The 24,826-nt window shown below is 35.8% G+C and overlaps 1 protein-coding gene across 1 annotated transcript; it reads left to right on the top strand.

The window, feature by feature from the left end:
• The first annotated feature begins 6,092 nt into the window (after window positions 1-6,092).
• On the top strand, window positions 6,093-13,589 carry LOC149779974 (cilia- and flagella-associated protein 20). Its single transcript, XM_089936697.1, has 5 exons — window positions 6,093-6,279; window positions 6,955-7,034; window positions 8,604-8,715; window positions 11,288-11,476; window positions 11,885-13,589. The coding sequence occupies exons 1-5, from the start codon at window positions 6,196-6,198 to the stop codon at window positions 11,999-12,001; spliced, it is 582 nt and encodes a 193-aa protein (XP_089792823.1). The 5' UTR covers window positions 6,093-6,195; the 3' UTR covers window positions 12,002-13,589.
• The last annotated feature ends 11,237 nt before the right edge of the window (window positions 13,590-24,826 follow it).

Genomic DNA, 24,826 nt, shown 5'->3' with positions numbered 1-24,826 from the left:
GTCCAAAGAATGCATTAAGAAATGAGTGTGGGGTTACACAGAAACTTGTTCCGGTACGGTTAACTGGAGAAATCTCCGAACGGTTAACAAAAACACAACCTAATCAGTCCCTGGCAACCCAAGAAAAGAAGACCACGATAACATTACATTTTCTAAGTCGGAGGCGGATGCGGTACCCATGATTTCAAAAACGGTTTTGCGTTTGGGGTCCCCAGCGGCGCATCTGAGCTGCCTACGCTAAGACGTAATTGTGGAGAATACTGTAGTGAATGAATCTCCCGCGCAGTCTCTACAAAGAAGGGGAAAGGTCTTCAACTATCTCCTTGGCACCAGTAGCTGACTTGGGTTCGATGTCTTCACCTGTGGCCTCGCCGATGACAATTTTGATTTACTCGTGATGAAAAAAATAATTGAGCACATCAAGTGCGTCTTCATATCGAAAGAACCCGAAGCTAAAACTCTCAGACAATGATTTACCGCGTGTGGGAAACCGGCATCTTCAAATTGGATTCATCCAAATGGCCTGGAACTTACTGGGTCGTCTACGCTGTGACACCTTAACATCTCTTGTATTTTGACTCGCACGGGCTAGCACCGCCACATGAAGTTGCTAAGTATCCATACAGGCGCGAACGCCAACAAGCGGTGTTTCTGGTCAACAAAGTTGTGTGCCTAACTCTGTTCTATTTCAAACTCGGTTGGATGTTCCGATGTGTGGACATCTCACCGTCGAAGCGCTGCGTACACTCGAGCATTAACTGGCACTAAGCGACCTCGTTGCAAAGAAAAGGTCACGTAGAAAATACGCTTAACCTATACAAAATGCCTTTTGACATTTATGGACGCGTGAGTACAGCGACCTGAGGGAGTGCCAATGTGGATCTGACAGGTTTGTCACCACAGTTCGACCAGGGTGAGTTTGCGGTTTTTCAAGATTGAACTGGAAAGCTGCAAACGTCCAACGTGAACATCAACGACGTTATTTTGAAGTCGCAACGAACCGTCGAGAAACACCTGTATGAGATCACCGAGATTCGGGGAATTAGATAATCTGGCGTGTCCATGGAATTAATAAATAATTTCGGCATGTTACCAATACTGTGACAGAACAATACATGCATGTAAAGGTCGCCCATGTGGTAATACCTTCACCAAAACGCGTAGTGACCATACGGAGCCGAATTTCAAGGAACATTGACCAAAGAAAAAGACGAAAATACTGAATTCTTAATTTTAGTAACTGGTCGACTTGTTTTCCAGTCTTTCGGAAAGAGATTTGACAGATATGCTCGAATCTGTATAACGTTTGCTTGCCATAACCGGAAGTAAATGTTGGTAGGTTAGAATCTCGGTGTTGAGAAATAATCATCAGCATATTGGTTTTTGGTCACCAATATCATGTATCAATAAATCTGGCAATGTTGTTGTTAAATTCATCACATATGAAACATCGACATTAGTAGTCCCGGAGACGAAATTCAGTTTAAAGGGATCAACATCTGTCCGAACTGGTACTTCACCGTCTTTGGTATGTGTGCTTAGAATTTTTCATTTACGTATACTTGATGGATTCTAAACAGCCACGCGATAGCGATCTTGAGGAATTTAACAGCGACGGTTAGATGGATCAGCTGGGAGGGCGTGTTGCTTTTATAACAATGAATAGGAATTCGCCCACAAAAACACCCCAGCAAATTTCGCTGTCAGTTATATCGAACCAAGAACATTAACTCACTCGGCACAAATAAACCTCAGACTAATATTTAACAAGGACATGCTTGTTCCTGTAATAAATCCTGGATAGAAGAGAAAACGATCATTGGAGATAGAAAGTAGGGGTGTAATTCTTGTAACTCTATATAAATTTAAAAGCGGCCAAATAAGCACCGGACACATAAATATTCCCATGGAACATATTTTCTAAAATTGCATAGCGGTTGTATCAGTGAAGAAAAATACACAGCTTGAAGTACGTCTGAATGTTGCATCCATCCGCTATGTGTATGGGCAAGGTCGCCATATGAAGCAGTTACACTTCGCGATCGTGTTATTAATAGATAAACTGCGATGGACCCTCAAGACTACCCGCACGGGAGAAATAATCGAAGCGGAATAACAGCTGCGAAATGAAATCACCAAGAGAAGCGCGTACTCACGAAATATATATGTGCCTGTGCTGTTTCGGACATGCAACCATCGCTTTCTTCAGCGTTACTGGAATTGCGACCAAGACAACTATCTAAACAAATCGGATTTGCCGTCGATACTATATCGGTAGTAACCGGGGTCTCGGGGGATGTTGGCAAACCAATTTTATTGTGGCAGTCTTCGTGAATACGTGTCTAATCTGAAATTCTTGATTGTGCCCAAACATTCCCAAACATTCTCAGCATATATGACAAACTGTACTCGCTGGCCACAGAAAATAAAAACCACTACCACAGCAGAGTTCGAGACGGTGTTTAAAATTTACGACGACTCCGGACGCAGCGTAGAGAAAGAACCGAAACAGGGGTGTGATTTACAAACAGTAAAATAAAAAGTAAATGGTTGAATACATGTGGAGACTTCTCTCGCGCAAGGTGCAAACATGTACGTGCGAGCGACTGTCGCTGAGGGGATTCACTCGCGCCTGCTCGGGATAAAGTCAGAAAAAGTATGGAAGGTGTTGACCCAGATCAAAAAACCTATTGCTCACACTACTCCATCACTTTTCATGCCCATCATCTGTATATACCTTGTCGGAAAGAAATATAATCAAATTAGGCCTACACTATAGACACAGAAGGTTGAATTTTCATACTAGTTAAACTCACCGCGATTATCATTATCACATCAAATAAGGATTGTCCAATGTAATTTTTTTCGACTTTTCTTGTGTCCTCATTCTTGCAAAGCTTACAATGCACTCAGAGTGTACACTTGTCCTTGAAAAGGGGACGGTGATGTAAGGGGAACGGACATAACGAATGCAGTATGAATGAGATTATTGATAATACTGTAATATTTGAGCATTGTAGTAACAACCTTTTAAATCGTAAAATGTTAATCAAGGTTAATTTTGTCTCCATGGTGGATGTAGCAGTAGTAAGTGGGGACATGTGCACATTTTAAACACAGTAGTACCGCTAATCCAATTCTGTATGATATTTTACGTAAACCATATTATCGCATCTTAGGTAAATAAGTACATGAATAGCGCGCGTGTGTATGTGTGCGTGCGTGCGTGTGTGTGTGTGTGTGTGTGTGTGTGTGAGAGAGAGAGAGAGCTGGTAAGATTACATGGTACTACATATGAACAGACTTGTACTCTAATAATTAAGCATTAGGCATTTTCCTTCATACCTATTAATTTTTGAAAAGGGGTCTCCTACAGATGATGAAAGTATCGGTATGTCAGACATTCTTGAAGTGAGGTTGCACAAATTAATATTTACGTACGGTTCATCATAAGAATAAATTGTATGCGCACCATTATCTTAAAAACAAATATACAGCTGGTCCGTGTTGCTGTTATTCTTGTTGTTGTCCATTTGAATAGTACCATTTTAAAATTATATTTTGCAGCGCATACTAGGGCACCAAAATTAGGTCTTAAGAACATTTATTTGCTACCGTTGATAATTATATATCTGACAAGGTTACTCCAGAGTCATGGAGTGAAGCTATAATAATCAGCCCACAGTGTTTGTTCACAGCTGAACAATGCTAACGGTTAGGTCACGCCCATGATTCACGCCATGAAAAGACGATTGGCGACAAGCGTTGTTCATCATATATGGCCGATACGCATCTAAATAGCAGAATATTAAAGTAATGCCACTCACATAAAACAGCGATTAACAGATTGATTGATCGATTGGTTTATTACCAACAAAGTTTCAACTGCAAAAAAGATCAAAATGTTTTAAACTACGATTTCTACTTACGTAGAGTGTCGACTGCATGGACATGAAAGGTAATTAAGTACGATGTGCAAAGCTTCAAACCATTTAATAAAGAGCAGAGACTGATTATTTAACGTGTGTGTGTGTGTGTGTGTGTGTGTGTGTTTTGCGCGCGCGAGTGCTCGTGCGTTGCTTGGAAGTAAATGAGTGTGTGTGTTCTGGAATTTTAATGTAGCTTTAACAATTTTTCAGTCTTATCGATACGATGTCTGCAGTGTGACAGTTTTTAGTGATGTCTAGCAGTGGGGCATCATTCCGCAGGCATGTAGCATGATGTCCCACCCAGTCACATTATCCTGACACCAGGTCAACCAGTCCTAATACTAACCTCTTAATGCTGTGCGCCAAGCGAAGTAGCTGTTAGTACCATTTTTGTAAGTCTCTGGTATGACTCGTCCGGGGATCGAACCCACGACCTCCCGCAGCCGAGGCGGACGCTCTAACCACTAGGCCACCGGAGCGGTAGAAGAATGACGTTACTGACTCAGGCTTACCTTTACCAACAGGCTGATAATCTTTGGTACACAAGGCAATGTGCAATTGATTCGTAAAAGTAGTTTCATAATATTGCAATCTTCACGTGTCTTAGAATGTATGGAAGGGGATTACCGCTAATCCTCCTCCATAAGAATGTCCTGATCAGTTTGTGAATTTGAGTTCTGAACCTTGCAATACCATTCACTTAAACATAGACTGAATTTAAGCTATTTCGAAGAAACAAAATCGTAATCTTGCTATAGGACTTCATGCTACCGCACTGTTGGAGTTTGACATAATTAACAGAGAGACCTTCTTTAACGTACATTGTATGCAGTCGATTCTAATGTATCAAATTAAGCTTCACCATTTGACCAAAACAAAACAAAAGCGGCAGCTCTGTGTAGGAATATTTATGCAACACAATATGATACAAACTAAAATCATATAATTTACAAATCAAGACATTCAAGAGGGACAGGGTAAATTAACTCTACAGTCAGAACATATCCATATTGAAAGCCAAATTACTATTTATTCCAGAAATTTTATATCTCAGAAACTGTATAATATATTTTATACACTTTAGAAAATATCTAATTGATTATATGATATCCTACATATTTTACAACATATCCTGTTTAATTAAAAACATATTATAAATTTTAAGAGATCTTTTATTATTTATAAAATACGATTACCTTCTAAAGTATTTAAAAAATCTAATGACTTTGATATGATGTTGGATAAAACGCGCAATATGTCATATGGAAGCTGAAAAGGTTGACAAGATATCTATTAATTTGTATGAGATATAAAATAAATAATATGTCTTGTAAACTGTGGTAATTCTAATATGGTAGGTTTTATATGATACTTGATAAACTCTATTATATATTTCATAAATTACATAAGAGATCTTAATGACATTAAAATATATCTTATTTAAATTTATATTAACATATTTTATAAAGTATATAAAAGTCTTATTAAGTTATGAGCTATTTTATGCAAATTATAATATCTGATTAAATTATACAATTTATAAGATATCTGATTAAGTATATAACTATCTTATAAAACATACGATAAAACATAAACATATATAATGGACAACTGTATATGTGATGAAGTATAAACATGTTATATAATTAATGAGATATAAAGTTTATCAAATAAATACTATTTATTAGTAATAATTAATAATAATAATAATAATAATTTCCACGATTTCTTCACCGTATACAACTTTTGAGAAAGTATTTGTTCTATTATTGCCTTTTTTTTTTTCAAGTGCAGTTTGTTGGATATAGTTTACAACGTTACACTCAAACAAAAGATTTATATCATGTATCTTTGTTACGGAAGAAAACCACGTGCATAATGTAGTACATGACAACTGACGAAGACATATGATTCAGCGATCGGAAGTCATTCCGACGCTATAGTTCCTGGGTTTTAAGTATTTTGGTAAGAAATGTGATATATTAAAATAATACTTACAACAAAATAATTGCCAAGTAAAATTTATGATTTTGAATGCATCAATCTTTTTGTTTTATGCAGATCGAGAAATAGTTCCATAGATACTCGCGTGGCAACCTGTAGCGTTGCGCGACCGAACAACCGACCTTGACGACTGAGTATGTGAATCTACACAGAGTTAAGACTTCACTTGACAACTGGAACACCGAGCGAGAAGGATCGTTCTTGTAGGTGGCTTGGCAGATATAAATTTTTGACGATATCGTATAGATTTTAAACGCAAGACATGTTTAAGAATACATTCCAGAGTGGCTTTTTATCAATACTTTATAGTATTGGTAGTAAACCATTACAGATTTGGGACAAAAAGGTGAGTTTTAACTTCGTATCTGATGCAGTTATATCCCAGATCGCCATAGTGACATGGCTGGCAACCGGAACAGCTAATGACCTATCTCCCTCTTTACTTCTGTTATTTATCGTGACTCGTCTTTATTGTAACATCGTACATAGCTTATTGAATGATTGAAATAATATATATTTCGTATACAATTAAATTATGCTCCTTAATTGTATTTTTAGTCGATATTTTTATGATTTGCAAACAGACGGTGATGAATTTTCTATGTTTTGGAACGAAGTCTTTGTTTAAATTTGTTTATCAGCATATCCAAGATAGCAGTGTTGTCTTTAAATATACCATTTACCCATATTTATTACTGCCCTCTAATTGTGTGATATATTTTATTGCAGTTTATGTTCAAATCGTCGTGTTAATAAAAAGATGTGAATGCAGTGATTGCACGTTGCATATTCAAAATGACAATATTGCATCATTTTAGAACTATTTAACATTATAGCTGCATTTTGAAGTAATATTACTAGGGTTATCTACCGATATTTTTGTTATTTTGACAAATTTAAATGACGGTTGCTAGGTGATCATTTTGTTAAGTTTTCTACTTCCGCCATTTTGTTTCTTTTTTCAATTGATGCTGTAGTGGTTTGTACCATCTGACATTTATTGGAGTTTTATTTCTTTCAGGTACGAAATGGTCATATAAAACGCATCACAGACAATGACATCCAGTCGCTAGTGCTAGAAATTGTTGGAACAAATGTTAGGTAAGTAACATGCTATCCAACGATTCCATGCTCCTCCCTTTCATCATCTTGTTCTCTGTGATACAAGGGTGATTCATATATTTGACATTAGTGTTATATATTTTTGCCCACATTAACATTAGTGTTTGAGAGCAGATTACAGATTAAGTTGAAGCAACAGGTTAGTAAATAAAAGAGGAGTCAGTGGATGATTTGGTGGTTTTAAGTCAAGAATAGTTTTCACCTGATTATATGACACAAAGAAGGATAGAGATGTTTTGCAGTACATTTAATTAAGATAAACAAGTAATTAGAATATTTATCTGAATGTCTTCATATATATATATATATATATATATATATATATATATATATATACACACATACACATTGCTGTCGGGCATTTCTGTGCACTTAAGGTTTCCGTCTCCAATATTAAAGCAATAGAATACAACCAACTGATGAAAATAAAATACTGCAATACTTACCTTTTGAAAGAGGCAAATGTCACCAGAATATTCTGTTCAAAATAAGATTAATTTTGGACACGGGGGATACCTCCCCCGTGTTTTCCGGACGCATGATATGTCAGCCTATACTGCGCATTGCATTCGAAAAGATGTAATGTTTATCCATCAGGCTATAGAAATGAAATACATTACTTTGGACAGTTTCTGTCAGCAGTTCAGTTGAGTAATTAGGTCAGGTTTATATCTGGTTTTACAAAATTCAATGTGAAAATGTCAATAAATGGCAAGAGATATTAAGCAAACTAAACCGATCTTGTATAAAAGGTAGTAAAGTTAAACATTTTAGAAAAAATAAGCTATTATGTGGAATAGAAACAACAATGAATAGGATATAATGTGTTTGCAATGTCTTGTTCATGGGGAAAAAATACTGAAGAATTTAGAAACAGACCTATACACCAGGGAATTGTTTGAGAATTTATGTTCTAGCGTCAAGTTGAGACGTTGGGTATCAGACTGTTTTGTATGTGTGGGACAACTTCTTGCAAAATTGGAAACTTGGAGTAAAATGCAGTATTGTTTTAGGGTATACATTTCAATCTTTTATGTACTGTATTTATTTGTATGATTCTAAAAGATCTATAGTAAATTGGATTTTCTGGGTCACCGGTTATGGAGTGGGTCTTCATGTTGACATTTGGAAATCACATTTTCATGTGCATTTTGAGTCGAAATGTGGGATATTTTTGTACACTTTATGAATATTACTTTCCTTTATTATAGTACAATCATTCTTTCTTGATACAAAATGGGTTTTTGAAACCAAATAACATGTTATTCATTGTTTACAGAAATGACAGATCACTGCGCAGTTAACAGCTAATTTGACATAAAGGCACAACTCAATTTCTAAACGTATTTCTAATCGTATTAGAAAAATATGTTCCAAGGAATGTTTATTTGCATTGGTAATAATATTCTTGACAGAATTTTTCTTACTTGGTACTATCTTTAAATACATTTTCATCTTTTAAGTTTATCTCAGATTTTATAAAATGTTTATTGATGTAATTTGTTGTTATTTGGTGCAAATCATTGACATTGATTATTTCCATTGCAGCACAACATACATCACATGTCCAGCAGATCCAAAAAAGACACTGGGTATCAAACTGCCCTTTCTGGTTATGATCATCAAGAACCTTAAGAAATATTTCACATTTGAAGTACAGGTAATGCTCTTTGGATATGTGTTTACAAAGGAATGGTGACTATCATGAAATGAATGTGGAATTATTTAATGGGGAAATACATTCATTGCCTGTTAATTGCTATCAACTGAGTTGGAATATTAATAATGCCCTAGGTGATGAAGGGTGAAGTCATCTTTTAGCTTAAGTAAAAGAAGTGAGACAGCTTGAGGTAAAGATTTTCAGGATAGGGATCACACATCTTTTGCAGTGTTTCTGATGTTGTCCTGAGTATGGGAAACATGTTTAAAGCTGAGGGATAATACAAAATATCTTTTGGTTTGTTGTGTCTAGACATCTGCAGAATGCGAGTGTTGTGACTCTATTTCTTGACATTGGGTTCAGGTTGTTTTTTTTGTGTTTTCTGGCAAGAATCGCAACACCTCAAATCACTTATTATTGTTACTCTTAAAAGATTAATCATGTTTTCACTCCTTGCCAGGAATTATTTCTGATAAAGTAACTTTTAGGTCATATGTTTAATAAGTACCTTGCTGACAGATGGGCTGACAGGCGTTTTATGCCTCCACAAATCCTAACTGCAGTAAAATGAGCCAACAAACACTAGTATTAACCAAAATTTACTGCCACCCCATCTTGTGTGGTCAATGTATTACACCAATATAATAATACCCTAGTCAACACTTTTCTTTAGGAGATGCAAGAGTTACATCCCTTTGCACCGGTTCAGAGGTCATTGGGAGAAAACAAAACTTTACTCTCATTTGCATGTTCATATGTTTGTATAAAACTTGGGAATACACAAAGTATACAAGAATTTGGTCCTGTCTGCTTAAATGTAAAGATGTTGCAGACTATAACAGCTGTGGTGCAAAGACTGTAAAGTTCTTGAGTTCAGTTATATATTTGCAGGGTTGTAACTCTTTGTCTCCAAGGGGAATGGGTGTTGATGGGCTTGTAGTTATGTCTGGCTCATAGGTGACAACAGGCCCAATATGAAGTACTTTTATAAGGTAGATGATACCAGATGTTTTCAATGTTTAATAAGTCCAAGCGCTTAATGGCCTGATGTCACAACCTTTGCATACTTCACATTTGTAAAAAAAAATGGCTGGATTATGACAAAGAGTATAATATATGGTCAATTGTTTCTCTTTTACAAATGACCTGCAAAAGTGGAAAGCCTTATATGGTATGCATGTTAGCATTAAAGCTCATAGGACAGGCTGGATTATTTCACAACAACCAAAATGATTCATTTCATTGAAACTTTTGCTTCCATTCTATTTCTGTCCTTTGCAAACTAGGTAACTTTGATTTAACTGAAGCTAATTCACTGTATGTTCTAAATAGGCATGGCTTTGATTTCTTTCTTCACAGCTTATAGAAGTTAAGAAGCAGTAATGCTGCTGCATAGAAAATTGAAATAAAGCTCTCCAAATGGAGCCTTTCATTATAGTGTGATTCCAGATGCTGTGGTCGCACATTTATGCCAGTAGTTATTCATATTCTCTAATTTTAGAACACCATTGATTCAAAGAAATTGATACTTGAATATTGGTACAATAAGCTTTTTAGCTGTACATTTCGTACACCAGAAGAGTTTGTGAGATGGTCTGTTGTTTATCCCCCTGTTAGTTTGTTATTCTTTCTGATATTGAAGTGTTAGTTGGATTGCCTTTCTTCCCCAGATCTAGTTAGCCCCAAATACAAAAAAGGTGTTGCTCAGATGTTCATTATCTTGAAAATCTTGTTTTCACTCCACCTTCTGAATAGGTGGTCATTTCAGCCTGGGATTTTATTTAAAAGACTTGCTATGATGTCTGGTAGGACCAGTATGGCCAACGTACTAGTCATACGGTTTTTGATGGATTACCATAAGCTTTTGTATGTGCCATTATTTTAAGATGCACATTTCAGTAATTACTCTTGAATAGTTTTTGTCCTGCAACTGAAAGTTAGTGTCCTTTTAGTCTTATATCTGGATGTAATGTAGGACAGAATTTTGCAAAAGTAACTACTTTTGCAGTTTTTAGTGGATTGCTGTGAAACTTAGCACATATGATGTCATCATATATGTTGGCCAACCATTGTACTACCACTGTCATCAGAAGAGTGTTTCTTTTGTCTTTGGACTCGTCTACATCATGCGGGTAGGGGTGGAATGTTGGGTTTATACATACATGAGCAGATTACTGATCATTACTCTTCTTAATGCTGCTTTTGATTTGACCATCTATCAAGTAACCCTTAAATAAAGTCCACCAGTAAATGCGAAGTTGGCCAGTTTTTACCCCCCCCCCAATTGCACAGCATTCACTTTTGTAAACACCCTCGTGTATGTACTACCTGTATGCTAATTAATAGTAATAGTAACACACTATTTAAATGTGTGCTACAAACCCAAGACACCTAGTCAAGTTTACTCAGATCAACATCTCTGTAGTACATAGTTACCTTTACACAAGCAATGTTACATGATCATGTATTGATTTGTGAATTATAATGTACTTATTGACCCCAGCTAGTGCTAGGGAAAGCTGGAAGTACATGCCTTTAGAAATTTAAAGGTTACATTCTTCTGAATTTCCAGGTATTAGATGATAAGAATGTTCGGAGACGATTCAGGGCTAGCAATTACCAGAGCACAACACGAGTGAAGCCATTTATTTGTACGATGCCGATGAGGTTGGATGATGGCTGGAACCAGATCCAATTCAACTTGTCAGATTTCACAAGGAGAGCGTATGGAACGAACTACATTGAAACACTCCGAGTACAAGTAAGTTGTGATGGACATTTTTTGTCTTTGGTTTATCAGTAATATTAGCAGTGAGCAAGCAGGAAGGCAGACAAAAAAAGGTTGTTGCAGCAACAAGGAAGAGAGTGGTTTATGTACACAAATGGAATAGTGTTTTTTGTGTGATTTTCTGAGTAAAATGTCTATTTCTTCCTGAAATTGTGATTGATGTGGGGAATTTTTCAATTTATACTTTCCAGTATTTTAGTACCAAACTGATTGTTGGGGCAGCTATATTTTAAAGTGAAAAGTCAAGTTCTTGATTTCTCATTTCTTGAAGATACTTTCAATACAAACTGAATCTCAGAAATTGTTGCTGTGATATTTTTGTTATTATGGCAGTATGATGCTATATGGGATGTTCATTTTTTACTGTTACATTTCTTTCAGATCCATGCAAACTGCCGCATCCGAAGAGTTTACTTCTCTGACAGACTGTATTCAGAAGATGAGTTGCCAGCAGAATTCAAGCTTTACTTACCTGTACAAAACAAGGCGAAAGCATAACAGGATCATAAACTTTAATTCATAAAAAATCTTCATTGTACATACCCTCTGTACTTCTACTCAAGATCTGGGAAAGTTTGAGGAAAACCAGTTGATTGTCTTAGTTGAGAAACATAATGCGCCAAAAATACTGGATGGTTTATGTAACTGTTATGCATGGAATACACTTTTAGTGAAAACATTGAAAGCTCATTTCAGTTGTTATTGAAGGCTGATTATGTTAGTGTTCATTTGATGGTAAACAGGAAGACTGCCCAAGACCTATATGGTCCATGTACAGTGACCTAAACTCCATTCATCCATTATGCTATTTATAGCTATTATACTTGTTAGCCATATGACTCTTATACACTTCCTTTATCATTCATCATTTGCCATATGATGGATATTTTAATCAGTAGCTTGTTAGGCACTTATTCTCTTGAAACTGATACAAAATGTCTTTGCTAATTTAATGGACAATTTGTAATGGGTGGGGTGGGGTGGGGTTCATAATTTGAAGTCTGTATCAGGATTTGTTCAAGTTGCAATAAAATGTCATGAATTATTTTGTGGAACTTGATCAAAAGTGACATGTAGTTTTCATAATTATTTTCTTTAGTTCATTTAATAAAATAATGTTACAGTTCTCATTGTATTACTTCAAGTTTGTAAATAAAACATCATAAGAAATACATGTATGTGATGTAAATACAACATAAAACAAAAGACCCCAATCTTTAGTTGTTTGTTAATTACAGAGGTTGTGAATGTAATATACAGATTGCTGAAAGGATTTGATCCTTGAAGTCTTACTTGCATCAAAGCAAAGTAGGTTACAGTGTACTGCATTATATTTGGCTCGTTTGTTGTTGGATTGGTATAAAATGTTTAAATGATCTGGTTTTAATGGAATTTTTTTAAAAGTAACTTTAAATTGCACCAGATTAAAAGTTTTTAACTGAAAACCTTTCTGATATGCTAGATTTAGAGGCAAAATGCGTGTCATGCATGAAAATTGTATAAGACAAGAGGTTTGTTCATTTGGTGTAAATGCTATAGTCCCGAATTTCCTAACAAACAAATTTCGTAAAATAAACACAAGTTAAAAAACATGCAATCTATAACTTATTATTTCGGTTTGCATCAGAGGAATATAGGAAGCATCTGCATTATTTCGGCTGCAAACTGTTTAAGTTGTATTGTCAATACTACAGTAATGGTTATTTAACGCAAAGCCTGGTAAATAAAATACATGATTACTGTGAACTCGTTTATTTTCATGAGTATCAGTTGTGTTTCAGACACAAAAATATGCAATTTTGTCTATATATGTTAATTTATGGGTTGGGAAAGGGGTTCAGTTAAGTACACAGTGGCAATGTGCACAGTCTTTCAGTTTAGATTCTGCTGTAATAGAAAAGTAAAGAGTTGGTACATCAAGAAAAAACTGGAATTTCCAGCATTTTTTGTTTAAAATCTCTGAAATTACTGTAGGTATACCAGGGTTTTGATGCAAATGGTGTTTTAAAGAGCTATTTTCCTTGTAACAAGGTACCAGCATTTTTTGCATTTGTTTAAACTGTCTTAAAATAAACAATAAATAATTTCTGTTTTGTTTCAGATGCCTTTTAATGAATGGGAAAAAAACGTGTGCATGCTTTAATGTTATAATATACCCCACCCTACCTCCACCCCAAAAATGAGGAAATTTTCAGGATGTACACCTTTGACCTCTACAGAAAATACTGTTAAGTGACTGGTTGATCCTTCCCTACACAAAATACATGTATATTCAACAAAAGTGAATATTGAAGAATAACAAAATTAAAAGGCAGCAATATTATAAAACGTTTAGTTCTGTTTCTTTATGAAAATTCAGGTTGCTCTATTGCTGTAAAACAGCTATTCATATTTTATTCAACATAATGCCACATTTGTTGCTTTATATTCCCTGCACTCCATATGGACATGTGTCAAGCCAGCCTTCAAATCTTTCATAGGATTTTGCACGTGTATGTTAATAACCTAATTGGATTTTGATGTAAATCAAGAAAATTATCCATGAGATGTACAAAATTTTGATTCTGACAATTTTGCATGCAGATTTAGAGGGCATAAACAACTTATTGTCCAGTGCCAGAAATATGTTACTCTGGGAAAATGATTTATTGTATTTTTTTTTTTAAAATCTTCAAACTACCTGTGTCTTAGAGATTGTATTATTCAAAGTGAGAGATCTAAAGACAAAAACAAACTTGTAATACTCCATATCAGGCTACAACATTATAATAACCTCGCAAACAAGATACCTAGCTATTGGATAAGTCTAATGATATATACTCCTTTAGTTACAATGATTATCGGTACTGCTATTTCTTTAACTATTTTTGTCAGTTATTTCCTGAATAGTGCCAATTTCTGGATAAGAAATTATAAAATGTTGACCTATCTGCCATCTAGAATCCTAAGTCCAACAAGTTACATGACTGCTCAGAAACAGTCAGAAAAACTAAAGAGTGGAGCATAGGTCAGTGAGACCTAGTTTTTGGCTTGAAAGCATGTAATACTCTGCATTAAACACTTGTTAAGTTACATAACTTTTTTTCAGTGACCAATTTATAGAAACAAAACATGTTAAGACAAAATTTACAAGACTGACATACATCAGAGTGGCAAGCTCATTCAACAGTCCAAGTTTCCTCAGACTCATTCCCCCCTTGTTTAAATATCCAAAGTGGGGTAGCATGGGTCAGAGAAAATTCAAACTACTTTAAGTAAACTTGTCAATAAACAAATGTACTATGATTGTTTCTTTTATTATTTTGCATGTGCATATTTTCCAATTTCTCCAACATGAATTAAAATAAAGGTAAAAAAGACTACATAATTCATGGTTTGATAATTTTTACATCTTTACTATACTGTACATAATCTGAGTTACCTCTGACCCTTACCACTCCATTATGGGTGGGACATTATACTAACATGTCTGAGGCATGATGCTCCAGTGTTAGACATCGCTATAAGCTGCCAAAATGCAGACATCGTAGTGATATGACTGAATTTTTAAAAAAGTTACATTACAAATCCAAATCACACACACATTGATATTCTCAACATAAATGTCCAAATATCAAGGTAAGGGTCAGAAGAAACTCGGACTGCAATGTACATTACTGACACAGTGCAAATCGTGCTTAGTGGCCCTTGTTACCCCCTCCCCCAAGTAGATGTAAAGTTTGCTTTATTATTGTTTGTACCAAAACAAATTCTTCCAGATTACATTTCAGCTAGACGTATATAGCGGTTTCCTGTCTTTAGAGCTACACAATTACAAGTTAGTGTTTTTCATTGATGTAATCAATCCAATAGTGATGTAATTAATCTATATGAAAAGGTACACACATATAATTGTACAGGGCATATAACCAGCATATATTCACACAACTGTCGTGATGTTCATGAGAGAATGATCAAAATAAACGTAACAATTCTGAATACGGATAGACTTAGACTAATAAGTAGATCTCTGCTTTTTTTTCCCATACATTACTGGTACAGCTACTAGTCCTTCATGTAAGACATAGCACATGTTGATTTTGTTTAGGTGTTATGATATGATGCCCACAACAAATATCAGCATCAGGTCTTGCATGTAGGACTAGTACAGCTACCAGTAATGTCAGGGGGAAAATCGGATATAACTGGTTTTGTTCTAATATCGACTTAGATCATCAACGGTCCATTATGGTTTTGTGTTTCATCTTAACAAATCATAATTTTCCACACATTGCCAGCTGGCTGTTTCGTCGTCTCTAGTCCTTCAATGTAAGACTTCGGCCCTGATATCTGTGTTTCGGTCGACCCATGTCCAGTGCCGGATTTAGGACAAATGAGGCCCTGTGCTAATAGTTATGAGGCCCCTTACTTGGGCCCTGAAAGAGATAGGCCCGGTAGGCCTACACAGGTAGTCAGGCATACATACTCGAGAAGTTTAGGACGTTTTGACCTTTGAAAAACATTTGAAAAATTCATCGTTAAATTTTTTTGGGCCAGGAACATGGGACCCCTGGCCAACGGGGCCCTGTGCTTAAGCACACCAAAGCACAATGGTAAATCCGGTACTGCTCATGGCGTCTCTTTCGTTTATAATTGGTAGATTCGTAATCTGTTTTCCGATAACAATCTATGCTAGTTAATCGTTTAAACTAACAAAAAATGGGCGTGAGTAGAGTGGGAATTTTGTCTGCGGCTATGCTGGTACTGCCATTTACTCATAGCACATTTACCGTAACTTTGTAACCGGTAATGTCGCTTACATCAAAGCAAACTACAACTTAGTTTTTACTGTATTTACATTTATTTTCAAAGTTTTATTGATGACATTTAAAAAAAATAATAATTGTATTGGAAGATATTAATTTTTTTAGTGCAGTGGTGCTAATGATTCAATTCGAAGGGATGTACTTCATTCACTACAAGTTAAATCTTCAATGTACATGCGGTGACGCCATGTTGTAAGACGCCTACAATAACGCAAGCTTTGAACAAACATGTTCGTTGTTATACTGGTGGCACACTTTAACGAGTTAGGTATTTACACTTTAAAGGCAAATAAAAAATTTATTATTGTGAATTGATACAAAATTCTATTGCAATAATGAAGAAAAAAAAAAAACGAAAAAAAAACAAACTAGGGACACGATAAAAATTACTGTTGTAAATCCGTACAGCAACCGGTCTACCAGTGGTCCTTGTGTGTGACGTTACGAATCATTCTCAAATCTTAACAATAGAATGTATCCCCAGCCCACCCCACTAAGCAAATTTCGGACAAATAGATAATAATACGGCGGGCCAGTACCATTATTTATATTATAGAATACCGTAGTATTGAGAAAATGAATAAAGCACATTAATTTTGTATCAGTATAATGGAGCAGTAATTGCTTCGTAAACGCTTTTCTTTCAGGCTGTTCTGTTTTATTCATACATGTCTCAAACACTATTCATAAACTAATTTTTGTGATTTAATGCACTATAATACTTGTGTACATAAACTGTTATTTTAAGATCCATTATATATATATATATATATATATATATATATATATATATATATATATATATATGAATGATTTCCTTGCTTTATTTTATTGTATTTTGAACAATTTTAAAATTTGACTTCTACTTTTTTAATAATAACAATACATAATTTATAAACATAAGTAATTATTTCTAAAAAGTTTAGCTAATGTTAATGGAATATATTGTTAATAAAGATGTACATGTATAGGAAATTAAAAGTTATACTAATTTCAAGTCATTACAGAACAGAACTTTATATGATTAAAACATCTTTTAAGGAGTAAATGTTAAAATTAAATTTGAAAAACATTATAAAAAATGATTTAAAACTGCAATTCTCTGGTGTTTATTTACTGGTGGCACTCTACAGTTTTGTATTTTGCATAGGGTTTTAATTTTAAAGAAAAAGAATTTCCTGGTTTTCCTCATTGGTTATACTGGCTATTTAGATAAGACCAAGTATATCTTAGATATTTGTCAAAGAACCTTTAATTCCCTTTATTTTGGTGTATGATTGATGGGTGTAATATGGGTTATAGAGTATACAGCTTGGTCTTGCTCCAGATGTGCACCTTTCAAAAAACTACTAGCTCCACTTGGTGTTACTCTGGACAGTACTCTCACATTGCATAAACATGTTATGAACATATGTAAGGCTGCATATCTTGAGCTGAGATGCATCAGCTCAATTCGCAAATATCTTTCAGTTGATGCCACTAAAACACTTGTGTTCATTAGTACTTTCAAGACTGGACTATTGTAACTCAATTCTGTCTGGTTCATCTCTATATCTGCTCCAGAAACTTCAAAAAGTTAAAAACACAGCTGCTCGGATCATACTTAGAGTACCACAATCAAAGCACACCTTCCCGCTGCTCTGTACCCTACACTGGCTATCCATTCGATCCAGAATCAAACACAACATTTGTTCTCTGTGCTACGTTTCACTGTCGGACTCTAGTCCAACATACCTATCTGATCTCACCCATGTGTACACACCAGCAAGATACTTATGCTTCTCAATTGTATACTCATTATTCCCACTATGAAAACAAAGTCATATGGACAGCGTTCTTTTGCATACCAGGGCCCAGCAACGTGGAATGAACTGCCCACTGAACTAATAGACACAAGATTGTGTGAATTTAATGTTGGTGCTGCTGATATTTATTGTTTGAGGTAAAGGATGTGAATGAGAAAGTCATTGTGTTGTGATCATAATGGTCTCAGTTTTATCATCATTCATCTGCAGCTTGTTACATGTCATCCACAATTTCACATCAGAAATGCACCTCTCTACACCTTGGATGGTAGCATCAACTTCATTTGGGTGGCTAGATTTGTATATTTGGGTGTCATCAGCGTACAATTGGTGAGACACTGGATGATGATGATCTGTGACACTTGAGAGCAACTGAGTTTACAGAATGAAGAGAACAGGTCCAAGAACAGACCCCTGTGGAACACCACAACATAGATCAACTGGGCTGGAGTGTATTCCATTTGCAGATACAGTTTGTGTCCTGTTGACCAAGTAGGACTTGAACCACAGTAAGGCTGTATCATGAATGCCAAGTACATGCTGGTGACGGTGAAGTAATATATCATGGTCTATTATGTCAAATGCTGCAGACAAATCAAGGAGGGTGAGGACTGTAATCTTTCCGCTATCAAACGCAGAGAGAATGTCATTAACTACTTTTAGAAGAGTAGTTTCAGTATTGTGGCAAGAGCGATATGCAGATTGTGCATTGCTAAAAAGACTGTTTGAATTTAGATGAGATACAAGCTGGGATAGAACAACCTTTTCTAAGATTTTTGGTATGAATGGGAGATTATATTAGATGGAAAAATATAGACTTAATTAGATGCAGTCATTGCTGCTCCTAATAGTTCAGTAGGGGGTTTCAAAGTGTCATTAGTGTTCAACTTCACAATCAGTTAAGACTGGATGGTATTGTTTTTCAAACTTCCCTGCCTGATTCTCCGAGTCAATAATGGTCAGAACTGAATTGTTTTTTACCATAATGTTAGCATTGTAAGAACTATCTGCTGTAGTTTGAACAGGAAATATGCTTGTCTTAATATAAAAATGAATACACATCACCTTTTGAGACTGACCATCTGAAGGTCATGGGGACATAATAGTTTCAAGTTTAATGGGGGCTTTACAGGTAATAAAGCAGTAATAAATGCCTCTGCCAGTTTGGGTGTTAACACTTTATCAACACAAATCAAACATGAGGGCCTGATTATTACTGTCCTTCACTCACTCAATTTCATTGCTAAAATAATTCTGAAAAGCATGTGTCATTGTGTGTGTTTGTGTGTGATTTGGATTTTTACTGAGCTTTAAATTTTTTTCAGTCATACCGCTATGATGTCTGCGGTGTGGCAGTTTATAGCGATGTCTAGCACTGGGGCATCATGCTGCAGACATGTTGTTGTTGTTGTTGTAGGGTTTAACGCCATTTTTCAGCACACGATTGGCTATACATGGCAGCCAGCATTAATGGTGGAGGAAGGAACCCGGAAAGAACCACCGACCCACCAGAAGCTACTGGCAAACTTTCTCACATACCCACATTGCTCGAATTCAAGACTCAAACCCACGCAGACAGAGGTGAGATGGTAGTAATCCATAACGGAGAGCGCTTTAGACCTCTTGGCCACTCGGGGTCCCTGCCGCAGACATGTAGCAAGATGTCCCACCCAGTCGCATTATCCTGACACCAGGCCAACCAGTCCTAACACTAACCTCTTAATGCTGAGCACCAAGCAAGGCAGCTGTTAGTACCATTTTTTAAAGTCTTTGATATGACTCAGCTGGGGATCAAACCCACGGCCTCCCATATCTGAGGCAGATACTCTAACCACCAGGCCAACAGAGCGGTCCATGTGTCAATTATTAGTAAGTATTTTAACAAGATTAAAATAGAGAAAACTAATCTGAATGTTCAGCTTAATGTATTGAAAATGATACATGCAGATGTTGCTCCAATTTTACAGACATCGTACACTCCATAATGATTTCTGTTGATGTTGATATGGTTTTTTAGGTAATATGTGCAAAGAATTAAATCTTGCAGCTGTTTACAAACTTGACAATAATCTTGAATATAAATGTTTTACAGGTTAAACATTTTCAATCAAGGCAATATTGTGTAATAATTTTTGTTCTACATGCAACTAGCACCTCTTTGATTTACTGATAGCTTAAAATGAACTGTGTTCTTAGTGAACTTTACCTATGCAAATTAGCACAATGGGCTCCCTCACAGCAGTCTTCAAGGATTTAACATCCTAGTTATTGACAACTAATTAAGTAATACATGAAATAATGTTTCTACCCCAAGTCTTTGCCTTTTAATTGTCATCTAAGCTGCCCCAAGGATAGTTTTATACAAGTTATGAGCAGGGCTGTTTACTACAACACACAAGCTACTTGTTACAGGCATATATTATATTTTTTCCCAATGATTACTGAAAATCCTGTTTTTCAGAAGACTACTTTGTGAAGGGGTACATGAGTAAAGAATAACTTTTTTGTGTGACACATCATGTTATTCAGGTATGCCATGCTGACATAACCAGCAGGTGCTGTAGTGGCTGTATTGGACATCTATGCAGCACATTTTTCAATTTGGACCAACCAGACATCATAAGAAGTCTTCTCGTGAAAACCTGATGTCAGTATGGAGTAGTAGTGACAATAAGATTTTCAAGATGGTGGACATATTGGATGTTATATCAGCATAATTTTCATTTAGGACCAAGAAGACATCACAAAAAGTCTTTTAGTGAAAGCCCCATGTTGATATGATCATCCATTTAGGAGGATTAGCAATAAGTCTTTCAAGATGGCTGTTGTGGTGGCCAAACTGGCTGTCTGAGCAGTATTTTCATTTAGGATCAACTAGACCTTGGAATGAATGTGTGTCATGTTTCATGGCCATCCGCCAAGTAGTTTTAAAAGAGTAGCAGTAACAGATAGATGGACACTGGATGAATAACAGACAACAGGCCATCCCATAAGCTCTCTCTTTATATGACCAGTAAAGCTAAAACGATTTTGACACAGTAACTAGAGTTCTCCATATCTAGCTGACAAACACCGTGCAAAGCTTAAAAAGATTTTGACACAGTAACTAGAGTTTTCTACATCCAGCTGACAAACACTGTGTAAAGCTAAAAACGATTTTGACACAGTAACTAGAGTACTCCACATCCAGCTGACAAACACCGTGTAAAGCTAAAAACAATTTTGACACAGTAACTAGAGTTCTCTACATCCAGCTGACAAACACCGTGTAAAGCTAAAAACAATTTTGACACAGTAACTAGAGTTTTCTACATCCAGCTGACAAACACTGTGTAAAGCTAAAAACGATTTTGACACAGTAACTAGAGTTTTCTACATCCAGCTGACAAACACTGTGTAAAGCTAAAAACAATTTTGACACAGTAACTAAAGTTCTCCACATCCAGCTGACAAACACCGTGTAAAGCTAAAAATGATTTTGACACAGTAACTAGAGTTCTCTACATCCAGCTGACAAACACTGGAAGGCATGCACTTTAGATATGCAAGAACCCTACTGAATTTGTGGTCAAAAGGTCAAAGACACTGAACAAAGGCCCCTCGAAGAAACTAATGCTCAACTTGCTAAAAATAATTTCCAGGAAGTCAAGATAAGATTGTTTCTTCCTATTAACTGCTGAGTGTTTAAACCAGATATTCCTCAGCTATAATAGGTTTTTCAAAATTGTGGTAAACATATTGGATACAATTGGCACAATTTTCATTTAGGAGGAACAAGTCTTCATTTAAAACCAAAAAGACATCATAAGACATCTTCTAGTGGAAGTGCCATGTTGATATGACTATCTGCTTTGAAAAAGTTATGATAATATTTTCAAGATGGCTGCTATCTTGACCAAAGGCATCAGATTGGCACCATTTCCAACCAACTAGGTGTGATAAGATGTCTCTTTGTGAAAGCACATCATTTTGATATGACAGCCATCTAGAAGAATTAGCCATACAAATACTTTCAAGATGGCTGTTGGAAGTCAGATCTACACCATTTTCATTATCAACTAGTGGCACCATTTTCATTTAGGACTAACTTGAAATAATAAGATGCCTTCTGGTGAAAACCCCATGCCAGTATTAATTTTTATTCAGGGGGCGCTCACCATTTATTATGTACTTTTGAGAGAGTGATGTATGTAAGGTGAAGTTGTTTGCATTTAAAACATGCACAATGGAGAGAATGTTGGCATACCTCTATGCTACATTAATGTCATGTGGATGAAATTTCTTTGCATAGTGTACTTTTGGAAACTGTACATGATCTAAGCACACTCCTAACTAAAATGACTGCTCCCTTGTGCTAAAAAATCAGTCTGAATTAGTCTAAAGTACACTATCCATAGCAGCTATTAAAATAGAGAAAATGAATTTTGCCAGACTAGACAATACCAGCTTCTGAAAGTGCAATGAATAAATTACCAAATATATAAAACGTAAAAAAAAGTTATCGGCCCTTTTTTGTACAATTTACCTCTGAAGTTCAGGAAGTGAAAATGACCAAGCGGAGCTAGCACTTTTTTGAAAGTTGCACATCTGGATAAGGCCAAGCTGTATACTCTATAACCCATATTACACCCATCAATCATAAAACAAAATAAAGGGAATGAAAGGTTCTTTGAATTATGCCTAAGATATGCAAGGTCTTTTTCAAATAGCCAGTATAACCAGTGAGGAAAGCCAGGGAAATTCTTTTTCTTTAAAATTTTAACCCTATGCAAAATCCTAAACTGTAGAGTGCCATCTCAGGAGGAGTAGTCATGAGATTTTCAACATGGCCACTGTGGCAGCCATATTGGACATTACATGTGCACCATCATTTTCAATCAGGAGCAACTAGATATGATAAGAAATCTTTAAGTGAAAACCTCATCTTCACATGACCACCTATGCAGGAGAAATAGTGATCAAGATTTTCAACTTGGTCGCCGTGAACTATACTTGATATCAGATTGACACCATTTTCATTAAGGGCCAACCAGACTGCAGAGTAATTATTTTCAATTCATAAGTAGTATCGATAACCAATTCTTCAAGGTGGCTGCAGTAGTGGCAATATTGGATGCCATTATATATCATAAGAATATATTTGTGAGAATACCATGCTGATATGACCATTCATTCAGGAAAAGTAGATGTAACAACATTTTCTAGATGGTCACTGTGGAGACAATACTGGGCATCATTTTCACTTAAGACCAACTAGACCATGGGATGAATGTGTAAAATTTCATGGGAATCCTCCAAGTAGTTTAGGAGGAGCAGCAATAACAAGCTTGTGCTAAGTAATAGATTGGCCATGGATGATAGACATCAGATGATGGACAACAGACCATCCCATAATCTATTCTGATCTATAACCAGCAGAGCTAAAAGTGGTTTCTGCATAATATCCTTAGTTTGCCATCATTAACAGTTATATATCTATGTGGATCACTTGAATCCTATCACTATGGGAACCAAAATTTTGAAGGTAAAGGTCACTGAGGGTCAAAGAAGAAACCTTCTGGTGCACAATAACCTGAATTCTCCACCATCCAAAGTTACCAGACTTTGCACATGGGGTAAGGAAGAACCCTATTGATTTTGTGTTCCAAAAGTCAAAGTCACTGTAACTGAAAGAATAACACAATAACATTAGTTCTGCATCAAATACTCGAACTTTGTGGACAATTTGTGTATGGGGTAAGGATAAAGCCAACTGATTTTGAGGAGGTCATGCTTGATGTCATTGAAAGAAGGTAACAAATAGGGGTGAAACGATACACCTGTGCAGTGTATCGATACAATTCATGATACGCAGCCTGCAATATGATGCATATTGATATACATATGAACTTGATGGTCTTTTTATCATTGGAAGGTAGGTGCTGCACTTTCATGTATGTTGACATTCTGGTCCTATTTCCAGTATGCAGACTATAGACAGACATAATGTTATTATATATTTATATATAATTCTCATTGATGAGAAGATAACAACAGTACTTTCAAACAGACTTCCTGTTGGTTGCAGTGATTTTTATCCAATGTTTTAGACCATTTAATGGTGGTTCCATTTAACTCCCTTTGTTTTGTACAACATGAATGATTGGAAAACATCTTCTTACCAATTTCATGTCTCAGGTACATGTGAAAGATATTACAATATTATCTTCAAAACAGAAGAAATAATGCAATTTCCTCGTGCAAAGAAAATCTCATCCATAACAAATTTGGGAATAAGGTTAAATACCAACAAACCCGCAGATGCAAAAGAATGCTGCAGCCACAGGTACTTGTATTTGTTAGTGTGGAAGGAAAACTATTGACTACACCCAGTCCTATTCTACAATTTTCTTTAACCTAGACAAGGTGATAAACTTGTGCAGTCTGAAATATGCACCATAGCTCATTCTATGCTAATTTCATTTGTTCCATCAGCACCTTCATTCACTGGTTAAATATCTTTGCATAAAAAACAGAAATTCCAAATTTGTTCTCCATGTACAATTGAAGGGGGGGGGAGAACAGTCATAGGTCAATATTTATCTAACTTCAATATGTCTTTCTTTCTTCCTTCTCTACTTTCTTAGAGCTCTCGTGAAATCAACATCTTTGACTCTAGCTGTATAATAATTAATCTATTAATTATTTCTGAGCATACTCTGCTCCTTTTCTTT

Source organism: Sinohyriopsis cumingii, chromosome 16 (assembly GCF_028554795.1).
Source record: "Sinohyriopsis cumingii isolate HCF-2022 chromosome 16, ASM2855479v2, whole genome shotgun sequence".
Classification (NCBI taxonomy): Eukaryota; Metazoa; Mollusca; class Bivalvia; order Unionida; family Unionidae; genus Sinohyriopsis; species Sinohyriopsis cumingii.
This window is presented reverse-complemented; position numbering and strand designations above follow the sequence as displayed.